The 27,170-nt window shown below is 42.5% G+C and overlaps 1 protein-coding gene and 1 pseudogene across 1 annotated transcript in view; one reads left to right on the top strand and one right to left on the bottom strand.

Moving 5' to 3' along the window:
- The window catches only part of Arfgef3 (ARFGEF family member 3), a 138,514-nt gene that overhangs the window by 35,962 nt on the left and 75,382 nt on the right, over window positions 1–27,170 (top strand). Inside the window, exons 4-6 of the mRNA XM_033763159.1 lie at window positions 5,502–5,583; window positions 8,028–8,159; window positions 23,492–23,560. Coding sequence (XP_033619050.1) covers window positions 5,502–5,583; window positions 8,028–8,159; window positions 23,492–23,560 — 283 coding nt within the window. The remainder of the gene's footprint in view (window positions 1–5,501; window positions 5,584–8,027; window positions 8,160–23,491; window positions 23,561–27,170) is intronic.
- On the bottom strand, window positions 443–1,868 carry LOC117286030 (annotated as a pseudogene).

Here is a 27,170-nt window from a genome sequence, read left to right as displayed (position 1 = left end):
GGCAGACGAGGAAATCGGTTCCAACCCATGCGTTACGTTCATTTCTGCGCATGCCCCTTTTCAGTCCAAGCCAGCGTCTGAGGCTGTCCCCCTCCCCCATGTGCACACTTGTGTGTGTACAAACACACATGCACACACGAACACAGGGTCAGTGTAGTATTGTCTCAGTTCTACCTTAGCAAAACTGCCCAGCCAAGCCAGGGAGCCCAGCCCTCTCTCTACTCAGTGCAAACACTGAAGTTTGGTGTGAACAGACATGGTCTTTTTATTTATTTATTCTTAACTAAAATGATGGTTTTTAATGAGAACCAGAGGTAAAGTTACAATTATGGAATCCCACACACACACAAAAAAATCCATGGGTGATCAGGAGTTGGAAGGTTACAAAATAGCAAGGATTGGGTACAGGGAATAAAAGTTGTTCCAAAATCTCCGAGCCAGGCTAACATAGCCTCTCCCTGCGATCCTGTATGTGCTCACCCCTGGAATCCATCTTGCCAGGGCCAGAGCCTCCTCTGCCCACCGCCCCGGTCACCTCGGAAGCCACCACGATCCCCTCCATGGCCCTGATCGTAGCCTTCTTTGCCACCACCATGATCATCTCCATACAGGAACTTCCTGGACCCCCTCCTGGGCCATCTGCTTTAGGAGCCTTACACTGGTTGCATTCATTTCTCCAAGAGAAGTTCATGTTCTCACAGATAGGTCTTCCTCTCCCTCGACCTCCTTGGCCATTGCCACCACCCTGATTGAAGTCTGCTCAATGGGTAGCAAATGAGACCTTTGTAAGATGCCAGAGAATTCTTTACTGTCGAACCAATCAATAGCTGCTTTAGCAGAAGGGGGGGTCATCAAATGAGACTCTCCATTCAGTTGCCAGTTTTCATATCTGTGTACAAATTAATCATGGGTTGTCCAGTTTTCTTATTGATCTTGATAATGCCAATCTGCTTGAACTAATCAGCCACAGACTTACTTGTAACATTCTCACCCGGGCCTTGCACAAAGATGGCGTTGTTGTCTGAATTATCCTGTTCAGAGTCATGACATGATCCTTGTTCCCAAGGGCCACCAAATTTATTGAAGCTACCACAGTCACTTCCACCCATGCTGCCTCTGCCTCCATGACCACCTCTGTAACCTCTGGGTTCATGGCCACCACCCCTGCCTCGGCCCCCATGGTCCTATTGGCCTCCCCGGTAACCACCCCACCACCACTCTGGTCCTGATCGCCATAACCACCGCAGTCACCACTCATGGAGGACTGATCTTGGCCATAGTTGCCTCCACCACCTCCACTGCCTCTGTTGTATTTGTTCTGTTGTCCATAGCCCTGAGGGGGATTATAGGAGCTTCGCTGCTGCCCATAGCTCTGTTACTGTCCACCATAGCCAGGTTGTTGGTCATACATAGCCCCCACTCTGGGGCTGCCCATAGCTGCTGCTCTGAGATCCGCTACCGTAACTTCCAGAGGTGCTGCTCGGAGCTGGTTGCTGGCCATAGCCAGGGTAAGAGGACAGCTGCCTGTAAGGCACCTGGGAACTCTGGCTACTTCCATAGCCACCAGTGGAGCCATAACGCTGGGGAGCTGACTGAGTGCCCTAGCCTATGTTCTGAGTCTGTCCGTAAGGAGAGCCATAGCTGCTCTGGCCGTAGCCCGAAGTGTCTGATGACTGGCCATGAGCACTGTAACTCTGCTGTCCATAGGGCTGATTTCTCTGCTGGGAGCAGCCCTGCCCAGGCTGGGTGGGGTAGGCCCCATAGCTTTAGGTATAGTTGGTTGAGGCTATGTCTGTGCACCCACACACAGGCCCACAAGAGACGAGATTACACCACCGTGCAGAACTGATGCCTTGAGGACTGAGCATAATCTTTCATCAGACTGTTTGGGTCTAAAAAAGTTTAAGAATTGCAGCTGTCTGTCCTAGCTTTGCTCTGAACTTTTAAGACCAGAGGTTGGGAGGAGCTTGGTTTGGGGTGTTGGAGGAATTCAGATTTGAATTTTGTCTTCAGTCTGTCTTAGCTGTGTGGTCTCGAGCAAGCTACAGAATTGCCCCGAACCCACACTTTCTCAAATGTGAAACAAGGAAAGGAATACATGCTTTAGGGTTGCAGTGACAGGTAAGACTAGACACAGAAGTTATACATGCTGACTTTCTCCTTTCTGTTTTATTCCATGATACAAGTGAGAGCCTTTGCCTGTTCTGTCGCATTCCTTGCTGGATCTTCCCCAGTACCAGCAAGGTGCCTGGCACACATGCACACAGATGTTGCTTGAATGGGTGGGTGGCTGTCTGGCTGGAGTGCCCTGGTGCAATGCCTGAATGAGATCTGTCTGTAGCCGTACATCCCCAAAGCACTTTTTCCTCTCATGGAGTTTATTGGTACATTTTAGGTAGACAGTACAGTTACATTCATCAATGGGATCTTGTACCTTTACAGGACAGGTCTTGGTTCTAATTTTTTCCCCAAACCCCTGCCCTCCCTTCACCCCCTCCTCCCTTTCCTATTTACAAAAACCTTTTTTCCATTTTTTTGTTTTCTCCTATTTTTTCTTTTCCCTTATTTTGTTTCCCCTGCCCTTCCCACTTCCCCTACACTTTAGCCCTTTTCTTCCTATTTCACACTGTCAATTATACCATTTGGATCTTATTTACACTTTTAGTTTTTCACACCGGAGAAACTATTTGGTATTTACACATGTTTGTCTTATTTATTTCACTTAAGAGTATAATTTGGATCTTTTACACTTTTAGTTTTTCACACCGGAGAAACTATTTGGTATTTACACATGTTTGTCTTATTTATTTCACTTAAGAGTATGACCTCAATATGCATCCATTTTCCTATGAATGACTCTCATTTCTCATTCTTTATGAAAAGCACTTATTTTTAAGGGAGATCTTGATGTTATAATTGGTTTTGCTATGATAGCCCAGAGTCCTGTGCAAAATCTTTCTGAACACAGGGGAAGACTAGATCCACTTATTCTCTGCTGAAAATCACGATGTGTTGTGCATCTTATCTATATCAGGCCTGGATAGACTATGCCCTGTAGCAGCCCTTTGCCTGTTTTTGTAAATAAAGCCCTATCAGAACATAACCATGTCTGTTGATTTCCTTTTTGTCTGTGACTAGTTTGTGTCTCAGCAGAGTTGAATAAGGACAGAGACCATATGAACTGTATAGCCTGAAGTATTTACTACCTGGCTTTTTACACAGAAGATTTGCAAACCCCTCATATATATTCAATGTACTCTTTACTAGAGCTCTTCAGGATTGGTCTTCAGTCAGCCTTTCTATAGATGGAGACTCAGACTCCCCATAGTACCTTGGTTGAGATCTCACAGCTTGGAAATGGCTAGGGTTTGATTCCAGGTCTGCATGATTCCACACACGTGGCCTTTCCACTGATGCACTGATACCTTTCGACTCAGCCAAACCCAAGCTGAACCAACTCTGTCTGCTTGGTGGCCATGCTTGGCCTGGGGAACAGTTTGACGAAGTCCCTGTAGACACGGAGCAACCTGCTCAGGCCAGCAGCAGCGATCACATGATGATAAAGTGGATTTCAAGGGATGCTACCTACTGCAGGTGGCAGGAGAGTGTGGATGTCTGGTAATTTACTTGCACACATGACACTTCCTCCCAAGGGATAACAGGTTGGACATCTTCAAAGAGGTCCTTGTTGCTCATGAATGTTGCATCCTTCCTTGCTGAATCCCTTGGTGAGGAACATAGAATACTCGTGCATTTCCAGCCCAGAGCTACGTGGTGGGTTTCCCTTGTTGAGGATCAGGCGCTTCCAGTCTTGCTCTCTGGGGCCGTGGCCTCTCTGACAGCTCTGACTACGAATTGGAGATGAAAGTCATTTTGCAGGGAACTAACCCTGATGGATGTTTGTTTCACAGGTTTGCAGATGAAGTTCTGGGCTGCTTCTGTAGCAACCCATCTGTCCCTTATTCCTACTCTTTGCTCTTCTAATTAATTTTTTCCTCTTTTGATTAATTTTTGCAAGCCTGTAAGCTGGTTAGGGTGGAACAAAAGAAACAAAATTGGAAAAACTAGCTCTTCCACTCTGGTGGCACAGCAGTATTTGCCTTGCAAGTGTGATGAGCTGAAAGTAATGATAACGGTGACAGTTATAGCCACACAATTGCAAGGAACACGGTTGGGTCATTTGTCTGTCCGATCTAATGAAAAACGGCTGTGCTGTTAACCAATTGTCATATAAAAATGGGAACTGTAACTTTGGGTTGAGGAGGGGAAAGGACAGAAGGGATTAGGAAGGGAGACCGTCTTCCTGATGGTCTGTTGTCACCGTCTTTGTAGCCAGCATTAGGGAGTGTCTGTGACTGTCCCTTCAGCTCTCAGGTGCTGTTGATGGAAGATTCCACAGAATAGCAGCAGAGCTGCAGGGCGGACAGGGAGGAATCAGAGCTATAATTAACTTTCTGTTTTGCTGTGTTCTACAACAGTGACCCGTATTTCTCCAAAGATGAAATCCTAGCATCTGACCTTGTGGCTTTTATACTCTCAAAAAATCAATAAATCTTTCAGTTTCTCCTACACAGATTAAAGATGGGGCTGTTCTGGTTTACTGGGGGCTGGTAAGATGAAGTAACATTTTATTTGTTGTGCCAGTGTAACTCCATGGGGAGAGTGGGTTGATAAAAATTCTTGATTAAATTCTATTGTTTAATTATTTAGCATGAATGCTTCTAACAGAAAGATATTTTTTGCCTGTGTAGCTCTTTTGGTTTATTAGTAGCATATTTTAGTGCCTTTTTTGTTTTTGTTCTTAGTTTTAATTTTTCTAAGTAGCCCTGATTGTTTTATAGGATTCTTTTGTTCTTTGTTTGTTTGTTTGTTTTTCCTTGGCCAACTCTGTGGCTAATTTATCGTATTTCTGTCATAGCAATGCGTTTATTATGAACCTGATACAAAATTCAGATCTATTTCTTGATGGAGACTGCAGAGGAAATTTAAAAATTATAAATGTGGAATACTTTGAGTTGGAAAGGAATCACCAAAGTAATAGAATTTTAATTTGTGTCGATGAGGTAGAGTCCTGGTGGTGATGTGGTTACTTCCTAGGTAGGGAAAGGGTTCTGAGCAAGGTGCAGACATCTATACACATGGTGCCCCCTAGAGTTGCTCAGCCCAGGTGTCCTGGGTGCAAGCGGTGCAGTAACCCAGGAAAGAACAAAGTATCTTCCGGGTCCAGCTGTGTATTAATTAGCATACTGCATACTAATTAGTGCAAGTAATTGTATTTGCTCCTCCTGTAGCCACACTAAGAAGGCAAGCTCCAAGTATGCTATCATTCCTGCACAAATGTCTTTTTCTTGCTGTGTTTAAGCCCACTTGGATCCTCATTATTGGTTATAGTTTTTGTGTATATGAGTGGCAGTGTTGGAGATGGGTGTGCATAAGGCTTGTATCACTTGACTGCCAGCATTATTGAGCTCACGTGTTGTCCTTATTTCTGTGTTTTCCAGAGAGAAATGCCTGCTGCCTCTCCAGTTGGCTTTGGAATCCAAGAATGTGAAGCTGGCTCAACATGCTTTGGCAGGGATGCAGGTATGGCTTTGACTGAATGTACTAGGGTGACAGAAATTGACATGCCACTTTGGCACTGAAAGAGCAAATCATTAACATTTTATATGCTGGCTGTTTCAAAATCTGGGCAAAGATGTGGTGGGATTGGGAGATAACCATGTAAGATCACAGAATTTTCTTTTATTCCCCAGAATTTCTCTGTGCACAGCATTATTTGGTCGAACCTTTGTAGTCAAACCTTGATTCATGGAGAACCAGCTAAGCTCACAAAGATATTAAATCTTCTTTTGTGGAGTCTGATTTTTCAGGAGAGCGAGGGAACCCAAGAACGAGTGACCCCAGATTCATCCCAATTCAGATCTTGTGTGTACATTCAACATACGAAGTTCTATGTACTGAGATTCCACTTCATTTCTCAGCTAGATCGGAGACTGGGTTAATAAATTTTGTTTCTAGAGTAAAGAAAGGGAAGAAAAAAAGAAATTTGCTCTAATAAGAAAAGTCAGATGGCTTGAACACATTTCTTTCTCTGAGTATTTCTGTTTTACATCAAACATTATGAGTCCAATTCCAACAGTGAAAAGGCAATGACTATAAAAATACATTGAGTTTTGTTTTTGGGTACCGGGGATTAAACTCATGGTCCTTGCGCTTACAAGGCAGGCCACCAAACCGCTGAGCTACAATCCCAGCCCTAATAATACATTGAGTTTTTAGAGCAGCTTGGTTTCTAGAGACAAGCACAGTGAAATTCACGCCTGTACGGGCCTGTGACTACATATGGGTGGCATTCATTGACATCTTAGGACAATTTTATAATTAGTTTTTTAAGTTCAGTGAAGTCCCTAATGCCTTGCAGAAAGAAGTTAATACGTACGAATGAATGGTTACTCTCAGTGAATTCAATTAAATAATGTATATTTTAACATGTAACTGCATTTGAAATTTTAAAATCTTGTTAATAGTGTCATGAAAAACCTTTTGCTTTCCTCTAAGGTAATTGGGCCACCCTTAAGAATGAATCAGAATTTGTTGTATAGATTTCTCATTTTGCTTTGGCTTTTTCAAAAATCCTGGGACATTCTGCGTGTGAACTCCAGTGACTCAGTAGGTTTTAAGTCTTCCTTTACTATCTATTTCCTGCTACCTACTGCCTAACTTTAGCACATTTCCAGGGCTTTCTATTTTTTATCACTTTAAGAACAGCCTTGTAATAAACTTTAGCTCTGGTCCATCCTGGGTCTCCTGCTTGATTCTCAAAAACAAATCCCTTTTGAATGAACGAGGCACAGTGTCTTGGAGTCTTGGTTGAGAAGATCAGAAGTACTTGATACTAGCTTTACAGACACGGAAGTGGAAAGGCGCCTCATCACAGTGGATGAAAAAAGTGCCAAAATTTCCTCCCAAGTTACAACTCCAAGCTACACATAAAAAGATTAAATAGAAAGGGATAAATATGAAGCCCTAAACTGGGGTCTCCAAACAATCTTCTGTACCAGTTCAGAATGGGGGAGAACAGCACGATTGCAGCCTTGGGAGTGAGAATTGGGGGTTCCAGGGTGAGTCAGCACAGAATTGGCAGTGACCTAAGAATGGGACTCAAGTTATGCATCACTGTTTAAGATCAGGCCACGCTGGAAATGCCAGATTTGCCTGGTGGCCTCATTCTGAGCAGGAGGGCAGAATGACCGCTCTGGGAGGCCCGAGAGGCCTAGTTTGTGGATAAAAGAGCTGGGCAGACTATGGCTGAAGCACATTTGCCCGATACTTAATCCCTGTGGCCCTAGGGAAAGATGAGGGGGTAGAGTTGTGCGGTAGTGGGCTTGGCACAACCTGGGGAAAGATTATATGAAAAGTAGAGTTGCCCTGAAGTAGCAGAAGGCTGTCCCATGTGTGTGTGGGGGGAGGTCTTGGTCTTGGGAGTCTTCATGCAAGGCACCACTGACCTTCTTGTTTAGTTTTTTGTGGATTCCTTTTCTATCAGGATATGTACTAAGATTTGTGGATTCATGAATGTTCCCGGGTAAATGATAGCTTACATTAGGACGTAAAAAAACTAAAACACTCAAAAATGGACTTGTGATCTGTCAGACCCTTTCCCTTTATGTGTCAGAGCTACATTCAGATAGGAAATGTGTGCAGGTTATTACTGTGTGGGGCTCTTGGCACAGCCATCTTCCATCTCCACCACCCGAATCACCAAGGTGTCCAGAACATCAGAATTTCACTTGCTGGAATTTAGAATGAATTATCTAGCATCATAAAAAAGTCTTTGCCAAAAACCATCTGTCCAAGGTTGGATGCATTTTCGCTTTTAACGGTGTGTAGCATGAGTTCTCTCCTAACTGCTTCCAGACACATGCCTCCTGGGTGAGAAAAGTGATCATCAATACATAAGAAGCCACAACAGCATCAGGCAGCAGGGGAGAGCCTATCTGTGATCACTGCCTTGTGCCTCTTTACAGAAGCTGCTCTCTGAAGAGAGGTTTGTATCCATGGAAACAGACTCAGATGAGAAGCAGCTGCTCAATCAGGTCCTGAATGCTGTGAAAGCGACGCCTTCGCTCAATGAAGACCTGCAGGTGGAAGTGATGAAGGTTGGTTTTGACGTGGCCACCAGCGTGCGTCACTGGGACAGGAAGATCACCTGACCCCAGCACTTGTTATCTTGAAACTGCCTTTGCATTGTGATCATCTGTTACTGGGAATAGATGGTTATTATCCTTGCTTACAGTCTTCTAAAATTACCATGATAGGTAACGGTTTCAGTAAATCTGTAGTATAGTTGGCCTGATCCTGCATATGAGGTGTGATTAGGAGGCATGTTTATTACCTTTTAAGAGAATATATGGGATGAGTTCCAGCTGGGAGTGAATCTGATCATTCTGGGTGTTCTGCCTGCCTGTATAGGTAGCTCCAAAGCAAAGAGCTAATCATTTTTAATATATACTGAGATTTTAGCATGGTCAGTTTGAGGGGAGGGATATCCTTCAGAGGTACGTGAGAATCGCATCTTCTTTCTCAAATTATAAGAACCTTATTTCCTTCATTCAGTCACTACCTGTCTTTTAGGAATGGTCTCTCTCTCTCTCTCTCTCTCTCTCTCTCTCTCTCCCCCCCCCCCTCTCTCTCTCCCTCTCTCTCCCTCGTCTCCCCTTCTCTCCCGTAAAAATCACCGTGACTGGGAATCCCTTCTGCTGACTGGGGTGTGTCATATTCTGTGAGTGAATGGTGGGTAGGGAAGGGGAGGATGGAATCTCTGATCTAGAACAACACCTTGGTCAAAGAAACACAGCGGGAACCAAGGAGATGGCTTTTCGTAGTGCAGTCTGTCCTGTTCCTCGCTAGAGGAACATACAGAAGAATATTGCATATTTAAGAATAGTTGGTGCCATATGATGGTTGATTTCTTTCTTGGATTGCACTGGGGTGTTTTATCTTGCATTTCTTTGGGTTTCAGTTTCTCTGTTCACAAGAGACAAGGTTGACTTCAACCCTGCTGTTTGCTTAATGCCCCAGACCTACCCCTAACTGCGTTGGGGGGTGGTTTAGGGTAATGATTGACAGTGAAGATTTTGAAGTCAACCTGCCTGGTTGAATCTTCCTCCCTCCACTCGTAGCAGGATGTCTTCAACAGCTTCCGGAATCACCACTCTGTCTTGAGTCACTCATCTGTAAAACGGGAGAAACAGTAGTACCTACCTAATAGGGTTGTTTTGAGGGGATGAAAAGTGACATTTGTAAAGAACTTAGCATAGTACCCAGCACACAGCAAGTGTGTTGGGAAGTGTTCTGTGTTCCTGTTGCCATTTCGACTGCGGGCTGATTCTGAACCAGCACCTCTGTGTTGGGTCCAGGAACGTGCAGCCCTCTCTGGTGTCCCAGTGAGTCTGAGACGTAGTAAAGAATGAGAACCTTCAGCTTGGTGGTTTCTAAGACCTCATCTGTCTTTCACCCTCTTGGATTCTGGTGTCCAGCTTTGCTTTACTCTTGACCGCACACCTGAGCCCTGGACGAACCCCTCCACATGTGCTTTCTTCTGCGCTATAGGTTACTTGGTCTAGGCATTTTCCTGGGAATAATTTTTTTGTGGAACAGAGGGTGTCTTATTAAAGAGGAAAATGAGAAGCACAGATTCTTCTGGCAGCTATGGATAAGCAGGGTGGTTAATGGTTCTGTCAGCAGTGACACCTGTTTTGAGGACCTGCACTTGCTTTCAGTGCCAGCCCAGCAGTGCCTTCTGTTTGCCTTCTGAGGAGAGGAGTGGATACATGTTAAACTGGTCAGCAATTGTGGAAAGCCTATCTCTATGGCCTTCCTAATGATTTGCTAATTAATAGACCATGGTACTTTTAGTTGGTCTCTGGGAGTAAAAGCAGACATTGTCGGGCGGCAGGGAGAAAACAGTAATCTGAGTGGTCCTTCTGTCCAATTAGATTGTCCAAATCTAACTAAAAGGCCCTTAAGAGAAGGGTCTTTTCTACCTGCCTAATTTTGACTATTTAAATGTTGGAATTGGGAGAAATATGTTTATTCACACCAAGCCTAGCTTTAATCTATTTTCTTTGTAGTGTGTTTTTATTTTGAACAAACATTTTTAGCCAAGTTGCTAGAAAATTAATGATGACATAACTGTTTGGGGTGATATTATCAGGATGAAATAAAACTGAAAAATTTCACTTGTCTGATGGGTTACAGGTGAAGGATCCATCATTTCCTTTTCTGAAATTACAATATCCATTGAGTATAAATACTGAACTGAATAAGCCAGATGTGGTGGGGCATGCCTGTAATCCCAGCACTCAGGAGGCTGAGGCAGGAGGAGTTTGAGACCAGCCTGGGCTATATAGTGAGTTCCAGGTCAGTCTCAACTACATAGTGAAACCCTGTCTCAAAAAACCAAAAATAAATAAATAAATAAATAAAATAATAATAATAAAAATAAAATCAATAAAATAAAAATGACCTAAATTATAGGCTTTTAAAAATTTAGAATAGTATGTAAATTTTATCTCCTTGCTCTATGCATAAGGAGTTTCCACACTGACTTTATAGTCGTCTCTAGAAATGACACTTTTATCTTATAATTAGGTAGTACTGGTCATGACCTACACAAAAGCTCCTAAGTCCTTGTTTTGCTAATATCACTAGTATAGTAAAATGCTTTACCACCCATTCTCCCAACGATCGTGTTTAAAAGAAAAAATATATTTAAAAGAGAATTGAATGAATCCTCAGAGAAAAGACTGGATTCCCATTACATAAGGATATGCAAATTTAACCTTGGTATTCCTGTATAACTTATTCTGGTAATAAATTATTTAAAACAGACTCATCCTATAAAAATCCTCTAGTCATTTTATATAAATATTTTGGAGATGCAGAAAATCTTTTCAAACGAGATGTGGCAGGCATTTTCAAATGTCGGTCTGGGCGTATTATTCAGGAGGGATAAAGCCATACTGTGCAGGTTTCACTTATGTCTGTGCAACCATGGCATAGTACATTTTTTATAATGAATCCTACATAGTATCTTTTAAAAATTTGTATCAGGCATTTATTTACATATTACTATCTGCTAGCATTTGTAAAAATGAGGAATTGAACCAGGTCCTACTCAAGAGTATGTTAGAAATTGTATTCAATTCCTGCAGAGGAAATAATATGTTCATTGATTTCTCTAAGATTAAACATATCCTAGCTAATAATGCAAGTGAAGAATCCAATGGCAGTATTCTTATATAGAAAGAAGAGCCTAGACTTTCAATAAGAGGATTAAAAATGATATTTGCCTCTGACAAATTAAACAGGAATGAGGTTAAATCACTTAGTCTAGGAACTGTTCTAATGCTCTTTCTATTTAACAGGAGGGGGAGGTAAAGGCAAAACTTTGACTTATTGAAATGCCCATGGAATCCAAATAAACATTTTATAGCTTGAGCAAATAATGTGTCAGGACTGAACAGAATCAGAAAGAAAAGGTTTCTCTGAAGATAGATTACCTGTGAAATAGATGCATCGGTGGTGGGGAGCTATTTAATATTTAGGTTAAATCCTTGTCTGATCAGGTAACATTCTCCCCTGGTGTGTGCCATTTCCATAAATGCCAGGTAGTCTTAGAGGAGCCGTGGACATAACTAATGATGTCGCTGACCGCAGTAATCAGGATGTTCTTCCCTTCTTTCTAATGGATAACCTTTAGTGAGGCTATTAACTGATACAGCTGACTGAGTCGTCAAAGATTGAAAAGAATTATGGCATGCCTTCTGCCTCTGTAAGTGTGTGAGAGATGTAATTATTCTGTGTGGGGAGGGTAGGCTGGCTCTAGTGATAAGAGAAGATGTGACACTGGGCTCCGAGAATGCATTTGATGAGTGTGCTATCATTGGATGTCTTATTTTGTGTATATCTGTGGATAATAGAAGTGAATATTGGTGAATCATTTTACAGTTTTCAAAGGAGAAACAACAGGGGCTGGTCATTTAACATTTATTATGTACCAGACAGTCTGGTGAGTACTTTATATCCACACGAAGGTCACACAGCTCATGAAATGAGAGGCGCCAGTATTTGAACTATAACTCAGCCTGAGGAGTGTCTGTGCTCTTAAGCAGTGGGTCGTTGACTATTAACTGTACTTTGAAATGCCTATAGACTGGGAACAATTTCTATTCCCTTTGTATATTGGTTCAAACAGCAAATTTAAATCACAGGCTGATGGGGGGTTACAAAGCAAGAGCAGCTCAGAGTCCTGTGTATTTTCCATGTCCTCCCAAGATAATGATATTCTCTCACTAATCCTAGGAGTACATTCAAATGTGGAGAAAGAATCTAATAGTTTCCCACAACATTATGACTCTGAGGATGTGTGGTAGAGCTGCAGAGATCGAATGTCATCTAGTGTTCAGATTTTCATATATAACAAAAGTCTAACAAACGTCTGCAAAAGGTATACAAGTGACAACATCATGGATAGGTGTTGACGGTCCACAAGGCTGATAGTCCTGAACCTCATGGTATCCTCTTGGGATTTTGCTATTACAAAATGGAGAGGAATGTGCTTTTAAATTATGCACCAGCACTGCAGTCCTTGATCTGGGAGTAAGAAATAGACTTGTGGAAAGACCGCTTAAAGAAAAATTTAAAAAAAATTTTTTTTGCAGTGCCAGGGATCCAACCCAGCACACACTGGACAAGTCCTCTACCTCTACCCCTGAGACATACCCGCCTGCCTGCAAGGACCATTTTTTTTTTTTTTTTTTTTTTTTTTTTTATGCTACTGGGGATCAAACTCAGGACTTTGCACTTACAAGGCAGAGACAAGCAGCACCACTAAGCTAACCCCTAGAAGGACCAATATTAAAGTCCCTTCTTGGTAATGTCATAATGGCAAAGTCTTTATGTTGGGAAATTTATCCAAATGGTTAGTTTTGATGTTCTTATCTATGGGCATTTGGTCTTGCAGAGTGCTCTATGGGAAGGATAGTCATTAGTGGAGTTTGAGCATGAATGGCTAATTTGTCTTGCCTTCTCATGTCAGGGAGAAAAAAAAAAAATTCTTCTTAGCCTAAAATCACTGAGTCACTTTAGAAGATTTGCAGCAGTCTCTTCTGTTAAGAGAAAATCCAATGTTTGATAAAAAATGCATAACTCCTTAATGTACCATTGTTGGAGGTTGATCAAACAAGCCTACAAACATTGTTTGTGTGGTAAATGTAGAGGCGTGTGTAAAATAGTGGTCCGCTTAAGTGATTTGTTTCTTGGAAGGTCCTCCCTCTTTTTGCTGCCAAGGTTGAGTGAGATAATCTTTTACTACTTTGCATGCACATAGATCTAATTCTTACTAAGTTTTTCTCCCTTGCTCCCATATCCTCTGGAATAATTGCCTTAGGCAGATAATAAAAATATATGAAAAAGCAAAGAGGAAACATTGAAAACTCAGAAATGCAACTTTCCTTTCAATAGTTTTTGCATTATTTTTGAAATAAGATCTTATTTTCTAAAAATCACCATTTCCAGGCAGTGTGCCATTTGAAAATAACTTGAAAACCACTCTACAAAGCATTCTCCACCATGATTTTAAGTTAATCTAGTATAAATGCAGAGACCCCAGCATACATTTGCGGTGGGTGCTCTGAATTCTCAGGGCAGTGGCAGGATCCTTCGACTCTTCTCAATCATGTCTTCAGCAAGTATTTGTTTCTTGTGTCGCAGGCATTGTGCTAGGCACAGAAAAGCCTGTAGTAGAAAAATGAAGCCAAAGCCAAACAAAAACACAATCTTTGTTTGGAAGCCAGTGATAGAAATTAATGAAACACATAAATTCACATAAACTGTGACAAATGCAATGACAAAGTTATGTGTAGAACAAGGCATTGTGGGGCAAGGGAAAAGGGAAACAGGAGGCTCTTCTCAAGAAGGGATCATTCAGGTGAAGATAGATCTAAGGTAGAAGTCAGAAATAGGCAGAGGAGAAACGAAAGAAAGGATTGCTGTGTTAGGATTCATTTTAGCTACAGCGATGCACAAGTTTATTTTTTTTCCACATAAACTTGGGCCAGCGCTTGCTGAACCGCATTATTAGAGCTCCTCATTTTTTGCATATTATTTCTCTAGCATAGAGTCCGTAGCGGGTCCCTGACCCCTGCCAACACATCTGCATTGCAGCCGCTCCTGTGGGCGTGGGGAGGGCTGCGTTTCTGCTCACATCCGATTGGCCATATGGCGACACTCAGTTGTAAGGAAGGCTGGGAAGTGTAGTCTTGGTCCTGAACAACCATGTCCCCAGAGTTCTGTTCTTGAAGGAGGAGGCAATAGCATTGAGACTTAACTGGCAGTGTGCCAGGGCACTTATCACATGAGAATCCTAGTCAGGCTCATTTTCTCCAGCCAGAGGCAGCTGGCATGTTATCGCCTCTGCCACCTCCTGCTCTGTTTTTGTTTGTTTGTTTATTTGTTTTTCATTATAGTGTACTTTTCTCAGGGGCAAGAGCAGATGGAGCCCTCAGCTGTATATTAAGTTAGCTAAGGCCCTATGGAGCGCCTGCAGTGAACCACTTGGGGAAACTATACATTTTATTCTCTCCAACTAGTAATTCCTAAACTCCTGACTCAGGCATGTCTGGAAAACTTCACTAGTTAGTAAGTAAAAACTAATGATACACTATTAGTGTTGTTTATCTCCCTTTGGCATTTAGCAAAGCAGCTGGCATGGGGCTTACTAATTGCATGTTAATTTAGTTATTGACTAATGAAGAGGGGATGGAAATACATGATAGTTTCCAGTGATTCACTAGGAGAAACAACAGATAACTAAAATGTGACTGCAGATAATCTTGAGTTCAAGAGTGAAAAAGATCCATACAGATTTGCATTTTAGAATTACAGTGACCTCCTACATTGTCAATCCTTTTTATAAGTGTATCGAAGTTGAACTGGTTAGTTTGGGCTGCTTAAATAGAGCAGAATTGATCTCTCAGCTACCTAAATTTTTCAGGAAAGGCTTTTATTTTGGTACACGGGGATTGAACTCAGGTCCTTGTACTTGCAAGGCAGGCCACCGAACCACTGAGCTAAATCCCCGGCCCAGGAAAGGCTTTGAGTGAGGCTAAGAGTTGACCTTTTGGAGTGTAGTTTTGGGTAAGTGGAGAGATAACTTTGAGACATAGAGGTTTGAATTGACTGAGAGGCCAAGGTGAGTAATGCAGCTTTTGGGAAATAATGAAATCTGAGAAAATCTCTCTTAATAGATCAGTGTTCACTGAATAACGTTAGGTAACCACAGTGTAGCTGTCCTATGAAATAAGCACTGGATTCTGTTGTCTTTCTAGACTTCTTGCTACATTTCCTTCTTTTCAAAATCTTTGGTAGTAGAGTGGTAAGAGCATAGCTTCTAGGGCTGGATTACCTGGTGACCTTGGGCACTCACCCTTTCTAGCTGTGGCCCTAATGCTCTGGTGAGCAAAAGGTGAATAATTCTGATACACACTGTCAGGTGGAGCCAACCCACCAGCTAAGGGGGAATGCCCAGTTGCCTGATTAAGGGTACAGCAGAGGGTGAAAGGCTAATAGAACAAAGAATAAATAAATAAGAATGAATGGCAGTTTATTACTTGGGGAGCCAGGGTCTGATCTTAGCTCTTCTTGGCTAAGACTATGAACTCTGGATTTCTCAGTATTTATTATTATACAACATAGCAAGGGGTGTAAAGACAGATTTAGGAGTAGCAGAACCAATGCACTAATGACCAAGGATTGGAAAAGGGAGGAAATGATTGCCTTTTTGCGAAGGACAGGACACGGTTTACAAGCCGCCTGTGTTACCTTGCAGGTCATAGCTAACAAGTCACATGAGTTATCTTCGCTAACGTTTGACCTGGGAGAACGGCCACACAGTCACAAGTCCTCAGCTGCAGTGTCATCTTGCTATTAGAGATGTCACAATCTCATCGATCATTGCGATCTCAATTGTGCCCATTGGCATAGGGAATTCTGTCTCTGTAAGCCAGCTGAAGGCTCATTTAGCAAGTCACACATAGGCCTTAGGTTAACTCACAATTTTAATTAATAGCCAAATTATAAGCCCATTCAATAATATTTTAAAGCCTGATCAATGCAGCAGTCTCTTGCAACATGCCTCTTCAAGTTGCCATGGGTCTTACATAAGCTAAAAAATAAAAGAGGTGCTTAGAACAGGGTGTGACACAAGGTTACTGTTAGCTGCCATTTTTGTTCTTGTTATTAGAAAAGAATGCAAGTAGCATAATGAGAAAATGAACACTACTGAACTCACTCAAATTATGAATCAGAGTATCACAATTATCATTGCTTCAGGAGTTTCTCCCAAATCTCTTTTCATCTATAGCTCCCCTCTCTACACCCTTATTTTCTTCTGCAGTAGTAGAACAGAAAAGTGTACACATCCTTGTAGATATTTCTGATTCCCAGTAAAGGGCCTCATATTTACTACTGTTGAATTATAGCTCTCTCACTTAAAAGAAGAATTTTGTAAATCATTGTTTATTGGCTATTCACCTGGATATGTTTAAGTTCCTCGCCATTAACTCTGATTCTGCTATCTGTAGAAAATACGCCACAAATAAATTAAATCAGGAGGTTTCTCATCTGTCTTTCTAGATGGAGCTTATATGATCTGGATTATTTTAGAAGAATTTTATGGTTATTAAACATTTCATTTGTAGAGAATCAAGTTGGCTCTAGCCCTTTAAAAACTGCTTTATCACAAGGGCTTGATTAATCATGTCTACAAGCATCAACTCTAAAATTACCATAGCTCTACAGTCCCGCTGACAAGCTGGGAACATGGCAGGTGTCTGTAGCAGGAGAATTTCAAGTGTGAGGCCGGTCTGGCCAACTTAGCAACCTGTCCTGGAAATACAAAAGGGCTGCGGATATAGCTCAGTGCTAGAGCATTTGCAAAGCATGCACAAGCCTCTGGGTTTTGATCCCCATTCCTGAAAAAAAATCCAGCTGAGAGATTTAAGTCCAAATAAACTTGTTATACATTCAGCTAGAAAAAAAAACTCATTTACCTTTTTAATAAATTGTTATTTAGTATTTATTTCCATTGCTTTGTTCAGTGGTGTTAGTTTTTCACTGCTGTGAGAGAATACCTAAGAAAATCAATGTAGAAAGGGGAGAGATTTGTTTTGGCTCCTGGCTTCAGAGGTTTTAGTGCATGGTCTGCTGGTCTCGTTGCTTTTGGTCCTTTGTTTAGGCACAACATCATGGTGAGGAGCCATGGAAAACAAAGCTGTTCATCTCATGGAAGCCAGTAAACAAAGAAGAGGAAGGGGTCTCAGTATTCCTGAGGCCGCACCCCCAGGGACCCACTGTCTTCCATTAGTCCCATCTGCTGCAAGTTGCACCACAACCCAGCAGTGCCACAGCTGCCAAGCCTTCATGGGACATTTAAGAACTAACCCATAGCAACAAGTGAATATATTTTTGTTACTAACAGTGCATCAAACCATGAAGGATTAAAAGCAAAGCAGTCAAAGACAAGGGCTTAAAATCTAGTAGGAAAGAGATTACCTTAATTCAACCAAACCTTAATTCAACCAAACAAGCATCAGAAATATTCAGAAGATGCTTCTGTACTGAATGTAAACAGACCTTTTTCTATCATTATTCCTTAAACAAACAATACAACAACTCTTTCCATAGCATTTATATTGCATGATGTATTATAAGTAATTTAGAGATGATTTAAAGTATATGACAAGATATGAGTAGGTTATATGCAAACACTGGGTCATTTTATAAAAATGATATGAACCCCAAAGACTTCAGTATTTGTGTGAGTTCCTGGAACTAATCTTCAATGCTTTATTCATTTAAGAAGAGGGACAATTATTTTCATTTGAATTGTTTAGAAACTGAAACTGAGTTTCTCCAAAGAAATTTGGGGAAAATGTTGAGTCTAAAAGATATGTAAGGCCTCTAGCTAGAGGTCATAATTATGCAGGTTTGTCAAGGGAGAATTTTAGAAGGGAAAAGAAAGTAGGAATAGGAATAATTTGTTTTTTGCTCAAGTGAATTAGTTAAACTCATTACAATATTTAGATTTTTTTCATTGTTAACACTGGTATAGTGTTAATTCCTAGAATTAGATGCCAATGGCCTGTCTGATGAATATCAATAACTTATTACTAGTGGTAACACATATGAATGAAGCTCAGAAATGATGATAAGCCAATGGATAATTTGAAATGTTTTCCATATTGAATATTCAGGAGCTCTAGCAAAATTTTCTGTTGACTAAAATATCTCTCAGGAAAACCGCTTGCAAGTCAATGTAAGTTTCATGAGATAAAATAATTTGATGCATTATCTCTAAGTCAAAATGAAGATTGAATTTAGCTCAACTGCCCACTGCCACCTGCCCTTTGGGATCTGAAGAGAGAGGGTCAGGGGCTGCCCCAGCCCTTCTGGAAGTCCCAGATTCTGGCTCTAGGGATCCTATTGCAGAGGCTCTTGGCTCTGTCACCAAGGCACGGGGATGAATGATCTAAAGCAGTGGTCCTCAGCTCGAGGTGGCCATGTCTGGAGAGATTTTTGACTGGCACAGATGGTGGAGGCAGAGGCATCAGTATCATCTATCGGGTGGATGTCAGGGGTGCTGCTAAACATCCCACAAAGGAATCACTTGGCCCAAAATGTCAGTAGTGCTGAGGTTGAGAAACTTTGAGAGAAATAAGAAAAAAATCCTTATCATTGGCGTCTATGTTTTAAACATAAATAAGGAAATGTCCTCTGAAATTCTGTGAGTTTACTTTGTGACTTTTTCCCTCCTTCATGCTAAAGATAGATATTCTATCATTTTCCTGTCCTCAGAAGGTTGAGCTGTTTTAGTATTTGTGCATGGCCCAGGAGGGAAAGAACCTCTGTGTCTACTACACAGCTGAGGGTCACTTTTAGTAATCCAGACTCCAGAGATCAGAACACGCTGCATCCAGTACAAAGGTATTGTAAGACTCAAAGTCTCACTTCCACTCCACGGAGCGTGAACAGCCGAAAAGGCCTCCATGATGCTGCAAGGCTCCAGGAACTCGACGGAGAAACGAGAAACCCAGGAGGGAACACACCAGGCTGGTGGTAGATAGACCTTTATTAGTCTGGCCAGATGGCACTGCCAGAGCCAGGTAGCTCAGAGAGGCGCCAGCTCAGGGGCTGAGGTCCTTTTATGGGGGGTGGGTTAACATTTTAGGCTTGCAGGCAGGGGACAAAGGTCTGCTGATTTAAGCTGGTGGTCAGCAGCCACGTACTTGGCAGTCACATATTGATGAGTAACAGATACCACCTATAGGATGTTTCAAAGGTCACCAAGACATTCTGGATGAGCAAACAGTTTGACAATTAACTTGAGGTCTGTATGTCTAGAACCACTACCTTATACGTTAATTTGGATCTGGACTTCAAACAGTACAAGATTGCCTTACACTCCTAAGCCAGGGTTAGAGCAAAGTTCGGGGCTATGGCTATAATGGGAGAGGGGTTAAAGCACTGTCTCCTAGGCCCTTTGTCATTTAGCATGGGCTTGTAATTTAGGTCTTACAGTATTGGCATCTCAGTGTTGCTATGCTTGCCGCTGAATTTTCTGGCCTTATTGGTGCCAACTTGGTGTACGAAGGAACAGAAATGTTTCTAAGGAGAAGGGATTATGCAGTGATTATTTTAATTTTCACCTAGTTTCAACCCAGAAACTAGGAGGCCAGAAGGTAATGTGTGCTAAGTCTCAAGGCTAAATTTGTGGCCAGATCCAGCGCTGACTCAGGTATACACCTAGCCCACGGGGGCTCCTCCTCGAGCAAGCATCTGGGGCCAGGGACTTCTGCGGCACCACTTGTTAGTTTAGTTCCTTTCTTTCTTGAGCCCTACTAGTTTATTTTGTTTGGTTTGATTTATAAATAACATCTGGTATTTTGAAAAATGAAACCACAGTCACTCTAAGGAGCACTTGTACATAAATTAAGATAATTTTAATAGTTTGAGAAAAAGGAAAATAATTCCTTACTCATTCGATATGACCCCAAATCCTCCATGTGCCTTCTGGGTAGATGGATTCCCCTGAATGGGCCACTTTTGGGTAATACCCTTGCCTTCTATCCTGAGTTTATTATTACTTGGGGGGGGGTACCAGGGATCAAACTCAGGACCTTAAGCTTGCGAGGCAGGCGGTGGAACCACTGAGCTAAATTCCTGGCCCTATTATTACTATTTTTTTTTTGACATGCAATTTATTCCTCTAGATAACCTTTTGAGTGGGATGGAAAATTAAAGATAAGGGGATGATAGAGGACCAGAGGCAAAGTCACACAACAATTTAATGCCAAATCGCACACCATAATCAAGTCACTAGAAGACTTGTGGCCCTGACATCATAGGCCCTGCTCTGTCACCAGCGTCCCGAGGCAGGGCCCGCCGACACCCTGATCATAATCACAATATGCCTCTAGGAGAGGATTAACGTGGGATGTCTGTGGCCTTCCTTGCCTGCTCAGTATCTGTCCACATCTGTCAGTCTCCACTCCTAATGTGACCACGTTTTCTAGATTCTTAGAACTTGTGCCCGGTTCTTGCAATAAATCACCTTCGCTTCCTCTTTTCTAGTCCAATTCTCTTGTGCATTTTTGTTTATTTTGTTTTACTCCAGTTTTCTAGACATTTGCAGTTGTGGGATTGCTTCTTACACCTAGTATTTAGTTATTGGACTTTTAAAACATGGTTAGAGACTTTTTTTTCAGCTTTAATTGAGTTTATTCGTATATTTTAGGGATACAGTACAGTTACAAGACTTTTAATAGCCATTGTAATGCTTTTCTCTTTCCATGGAAGCCTTTGCATGTTTTCTCTGTCTGCTTTCCAGCACCCTCCTGGAAGCAGTACTAGCCCGCAAGATTGCAAGATGCTGTCTGTCACTCAAGCTCCTGCTGTTCAGTAGTAATTTAGTCAGTATGCTTTAATGACCCTAGAAAGGATATATGTCTAATGGAGTTGCCCTCAGCATTTAGGTGCTCCTGTTTTGCTGGGTGCCAGTGTGTCCAGAATGTTAATCTCTGCTTTCTGCCTGCTTATTATACATTGAAGTCAGACACTTTAAATTAATTTGCTGTTGCTGCCTGTGTTTTAATCCAGTGAATTTGTGCTAGCCAGGCACTGGGGACATTAACAGTTTGTCCACTTAGCATTTTTGATGTCACTGTTACCTGACACAACATCCTGGCTGGATACTGCCCCTGTTTGTATCTTGCGAATCATGGGGGCCTTGGATAACCATCCGCTCTGTGATTAAAACCTGCTAAGTGTTCTGCACAGCAAACGGCACAAGCACTAGGAGTCAGCTTCATTAATGGGCCTTGCTTCCTTTCATTATTGTCTGTTTTCAGTTTTTCCCATAGTTCAGTGGGTCTCTGAAAGCTAGGTGCCCCAGTAGGTTCGAAGGCCTCTCTCCAAAGCTCTTTTGAACTTAGTCAGCATTGGCTGGGGTCTGGGTGAGGGATGCCCAGCTTCCAGGCCTGTGGCCTCTGTCCTGCTTCCGCTGGGCTTCCCTGCCACGTGGGGAGTCCACTCCCTGTGTTCCCCACCCCCTGCCAGGCTGTGGCCTCCACAGCCCACTGCCGCTGCCTCTGTCATTCTCTCTCTCGGGCCCTCCCAAGCCCTGCCAGGAAGGACGGCATAAAAAGTAGGAAAGGGAAGTCATGCAATGTGCCAAAAAGTCAAAGCAAGAAAGCGTCAGATGAGAGGTCCCGAGGGACGTCCGGAGGCCCAATGAGTGTTCATATCCGGGGGCAAACAGAAAGAAGTAAATAAGTATGGACAATTACTGCATGCTCCTAAATATGTGCAACAGCCATGCCACCCTGGATGTGCCTGATCTTGTCTAAGTATATGACACAGAGGAGGCCATTTGGGGTGGGGCACAGGAGGCTTGGGGGAGGCCTCTCGGAGGGGTACACTGAAGCTGAAGCCTGGAACACCAGACCTGGAAGAAACCCAGCAAATGGGCCACAGAGGAGCAAGTACGGGAAAAGCCAAGGATGGGGGTTCAGGCAAAGACACCCCAACCATCACATACTGTAGAGCCTCCCTCCCAGTCTGGATGAGATTCTGGTGACCCCTCTGTCCTTGCCTCCCAAAGAAATCCCATTCACATGAGACCCACGGACAGTAAACCCCACGATCCCTTTCCCTTAACCACCTGGGCACTGAGCTGGTTTTCCATGGTGGTCGACTCTTGGATATAAGGTACCAATTTACTTAACCCTGGGCCCAAATGGGCAAAAATATCTTTTTTCTTCTCTAGTTATGTACATACCTTCTTTCTTCAAAGTGGGGATTATTCCTAGGCCTGGTCTAGCACCCAGCTAAGACTGAGCGGCTGGGAGAGATTTCTTTCTGCATCAGACAGTTGGCTCTGTTGGCAGACTGCGTAAGTGTGTGTCCTGCCTTCGGTAGATTTGCTAGGCTCCAGTGATCTTTGGGGAATTGAACCAGATGAGAAGGATCTTCAGAAGGCCACCACTGGCAGCCAAGCCACATGCAGGGCATGGCTGTTGGGTGTGGGATCAAGGTGCAAATATAGCACTCTCAAGCCTGCTCTCCAGCAAGAGAAGCTAGAAGCTAGAGGGAGAGACTCGTCTTTTACCTATAAAATTAGAACCATCCTCAAATGCTGTGGGCTTTTATTGATCTGTTCCCTAATGGCTCTATAAGTAGAAAGCAAAAATTTGAACGTTCTTTAAAGATCTTGTGAATGTCTTCAACCTATTGGAGACCAAGGAGGACTTAGGACCAGAAAATAAGGAAATCTCAGACGGCATTCTGGGGGTGATTATAGGAGGGGAAAATGGCACAAAAGAACTTCTGATCCCATGTGGATTTGGAAAAGGGGGCGGGTACAGAAAGTTACAGTATTATGTGGAGCCAGGTCCTTCCAGCTCAAATCTCAGCCCCAACTTGTGTGACCTTGCTGAAGCTACTTAATCATTGAGTTTCAGTTTCCTCTCGGTAAAACAGAGACCGTTATAATGGCACTTATTTAAAATATCAACCTAGATAATGGATGTGACACCCCTAGCACTGGGCCCGCTCATTTTTCCTGATGACTCCGATCATTTTTTGATGCTCATTGGTGTTGGAGAGGCCTCCGGAAGTTGCTCAGGAATGTGAGCTTTGCAGCAGTCTTTCCATGGGGAGAGCTTCACAGCCTTTCCATTTCGAGTCCAATCTCTCATTTATTAGGCGATCTGTGGCCACTCAGTAGAGAGCAGTGGGTGGGTAGAAAGAAACATCAATAAAGCAAAACAGTCATAAGGCTTGGGCGGCACAAATGGCCTGAGAAGCAAACACTCGTGTCTGTGTGTTTAACCCTTTTCTTCTTCCTTCCCTCTCCTCCTGCTGGCTGTAGGTTTTGCTGTGCATCACCTACACCCCAACTTTCGACCTGAATGGGAGCGCGGTGCTGAAGATCGCTGAGGTGAGTGTCCCTTGTCCTTCCTTGTGCTTCCTGCTCACTGCCGCTTTCTCTTGCACTGGGACAAATACTGAAGTCGCACTGAGCCCTAGCATCGGGACAAGCTCTTCTGTGCTTACTGTAGGGAATTTCTGTGGCAAGTATGCTGTGTGGCCCACCCTCCTTCCTCCTAGTGCTGTGTGTGTCAGCACTCTGCACGTTTGCTTCTGTTTCTCTTGAGGCTTTCACTGTGGAAATAACAGTACCAGGTCCCCTTGCTCTGTTCCATCGAGATATATTGCTTTCTTGGTGAATTTTTCCCCTGCAATTAGTTGCAAAACATTTGATTTTTTAAAAATGTTTTTTAAGAAACTAGGTTCGAGATTTACAGAGATATTTATTGATTCAGTTCCATCACTGACTCCAAGCTCTTATGGACACATTTTAAGGCTCCTCTTTTCAGTCTGTGCTGTGATGCAGAGTAGCTCGGGTCCTCCAGCACCCTGAAAAACATATCCAGCAGAAGTTTTGCCTACTCCAATGCCTGGCATATGCCTTTGACTTTTGGAAACATCATCTTTGCAAAGGATAATTTTTCTTCTATTTCTTGAAAAGAGAATCTTCAGGATTTGTTGATTCTGCCAAGAATATACGTGCAGATCACAAAGAGGCAATGATTGTCTGAATTTTGAAATGAGAGGGAAAAAGGAAGCCTAACTATCAGCATTCATGGGTATCTGTATTAGTAGATACTTGTACCTTTTGTGTCATTGTATGGTATCCAAAAATTAAATTAAGTGAAAATCACTCTTGAGCATTTAGAAAATTGATGTATGTCCATCGAAAGAGAAGTAGTAGCCGTCAGCTGACCCCTCACCTCACCACAAATCAGTAAATCACTGCCAAACACCTGCATGTTTCACTACGTCTAACAGAATAGTTACCAGTAATCGTTTTTATTCTAAGAGATATTGTGAGCGCTCTTGTTATATGTAGGTTCACTTGTTTCAAGACTGTGTAGTTTCCAAAAAGAACAAGAAGCAGGGTCAGCACCTGAGAGGCCTGTTAGCCCTTTGCCACTTGAAGGGAGACAGGAAGTGCCGTGTGTCACTGTCCAGCACTGCCCAGCACTGCCCTGCAGATGTAGCTGGGATGGAGCAACAAAGAGCCACCTGGCCTTCAGGAGGGGGCGCTACCCAAGCTACTTGCTACCCTTGAAAGGGAGGAGAGAGAGGCTGTCCCTGTCATCCTCAAGAAAACTCTTTCTGAACGAGAGCCTGAGGGACACAATGTGTAGTTCCCAGGGAAGCAACACACGCCGTCATGGGCTACACAAGGGAAAGGTCACTCGAGTGCCTGGAAGCCAGAATAATTTCTCACAGGCCTGTCCAGATGGGGTGAATTGGCAAAGCATGCTGGCCTCTACCATAGCCAGCAAAGGGAAAACACAGCGCAGAAACACCTTAGCCTCACGTAGATGTAAAGATAAAGGCACGTGAGCTTCATGGCCTGGATTCCCACTGCATGGTGTGAATCCTGGCTCTCCCGTTACCACGTGCTGCCTTGGTCCCCATCTGGGCCTCACATTTGCTGTCTATAGAAACAGTGAGTGGGCAGGGATTTAGTTCAGTGGCTCCACCGCCTGCCTCACCAGCGCAAGGTCCCAAGTTCAATCCCCAGTACCAAAAAAAAAAGGTGGGAAACACACTTGCTTCATAGTGTACTGTGAGTACACGGAGTACTATGAGTGTACATAGTGTACCGATTAGACATGAAAACTACAATCCATATAAAAAGCTACCATATCGGTGCAGGTCCAGCCACATAGTGAAAAAGTTTGCCATTGTCTAACTTGAAATAGGGAAATGATTTAAATGATACCTTAAAATAAGCCACTTGCAACTTTTCTGACTGGTGGGAAGGAACCAGCTATTCTCATCTTTCTTGCTCTCCTACAGACTGACAGATACCCAGAGATAGTGTTTACCTTGAAACCTGTTGATCAGGAAATGGGATGTGTACTTAAGAATGAAAAATGAGGCTATTTCTCCAAGGTACTGCTGAAACTATAAAAAGATCATTAAGCTCTCAGATGTAAATAAGAAGGCAACCTTCCTTGGCATTTTTAACTGGAATCTCCTTAATTAAACTGCAGTTATGAAAGTTTTTCAGAAGCGCACCTTCTGTGTTACAGGAAGAATAAGAAATATCACCAAATTTTTTAAATGGACAACTATGAATTATCCAGCAAGTATTATCTGTTCCAATGCATGAACAACCATCACTGCAAGTCCACATGGGTCTATAATCCTCCTCTTTGTTGAAAACTAAGCCCAAGATTTCTCCTGGCATTCTGCCCAGATTAGTAAATATATAGCATTTTCTAAGGACAGTTACCTTCATATAGGAAAAAGCTGTAGGAGTAGAAATTGCCAAGACCTTGGGCTAAAGGAAAAGATCAAATCATCACCAAAAAGCTCTTTTATGCTATTTGAGGGATGGTTAATGACATCGGTCCCCTGGAAAGTTGTGGATATGTCTTCTTGTCTACCAGAGACTCCTCTATGGGATTTCTCAAAAGCAGAAAGTCCAATAAATGCATGTTTGCTGCTTTGGTCTCCTGATTCCAGGAGACTTCTAGTCTTTGATACTGCTGTCTGCTATCAAGTTAAGGCAAAATCTGTTTTAAAACTGTTTTTTTTTCCCCCTCTGGGATTTGTATTACTAGGGACCTCTCTTTTCCTCTCCTTCTACCCCCTTATCTCTCCATTCCAAATCACTGATTAGTAATTATGGCTACTATCATTGAATGTTTATTCTTGAGGCAGAGTCTCACTAAGTTGTCCAGTCTGGCCTCAAACTTACAACCCTTCTGCTTCAGCCTCACAGGTAGCTGGGATTACAGCCCCGTGTTCTTCTTTGATCTCCACCACAAGCCAGCTAAGAATCCCAAGCAAACAGATGAATTCACTTGCCTGGGTTTCCGGAGGTGGATGTTCAACACCAGACCTTTTATTTTGTGAGCACAAGCAGTTAACTTCCCAAATAGCCTCCATCTTAGAGAATGCAAATAGAAACTTGCTATAATTGTATTAGCAACTGACTGAAATTCTCAGGGGTCGTTTCTCCCTTAGACCTTTCCAGTAATTATCTATTAATTAGATAATTGCCATGTAGCGTCTTCACATATGCAACTGAAGCATGGACGCTGTATGAGCTGTATTCTTTTAGTGACCATAGATGTGAGTGGCCATCGGGAATATGCCACTTTCTTGGGCACCTGTACATTTCAGTGGTTTTATCTTTTTTTTTAATGGTTTTCTCTTTTCTGAACATTATAGCATCAGAGTATCTGGAGATTTATAGTAGTTCCTGTTACCCAGAGGAGCTCAAAAATATTGAGGTTCAAGACTTATCTCCACAGTTTCTTATTTAATTCTTATTTAACACTCCTAGTTGTCACTAAAGTGTTTTTTAATTGAGCTGATTTATAACTCCTGAATTATTCAGTGATTTTTTTTTTACTTTGTATGATAGTATTATTTTGAGAAATAAAATACAGATAACCTGGCCCATTTATCGTGGAAGCATTTTGCATGTTATGTTCTCTGTGAGTCTAGGAGGAAGAGACGCA

The sequence above is a fragment of the Fukomys damarensis genome, unplaced genomic scaffold (assembly GCF_012274545.1).
Source record: "Fukomys damarensis isolate Sample0158 unplaced genomic scaffold, DMR_v1.0_HiC HiC_scaffold_14, whole genome shotgun sequence".
NCBI lineage: Eukaryota > Metazoa > Chordata > Mammalia > Rodentia > Bathyergidae > Fukomys > Fukomys damarensis.
Note: the sequence above shows the minus strand (reverse complement) of the source record. Positions and strands in the feature narration are given on the sequence as shown.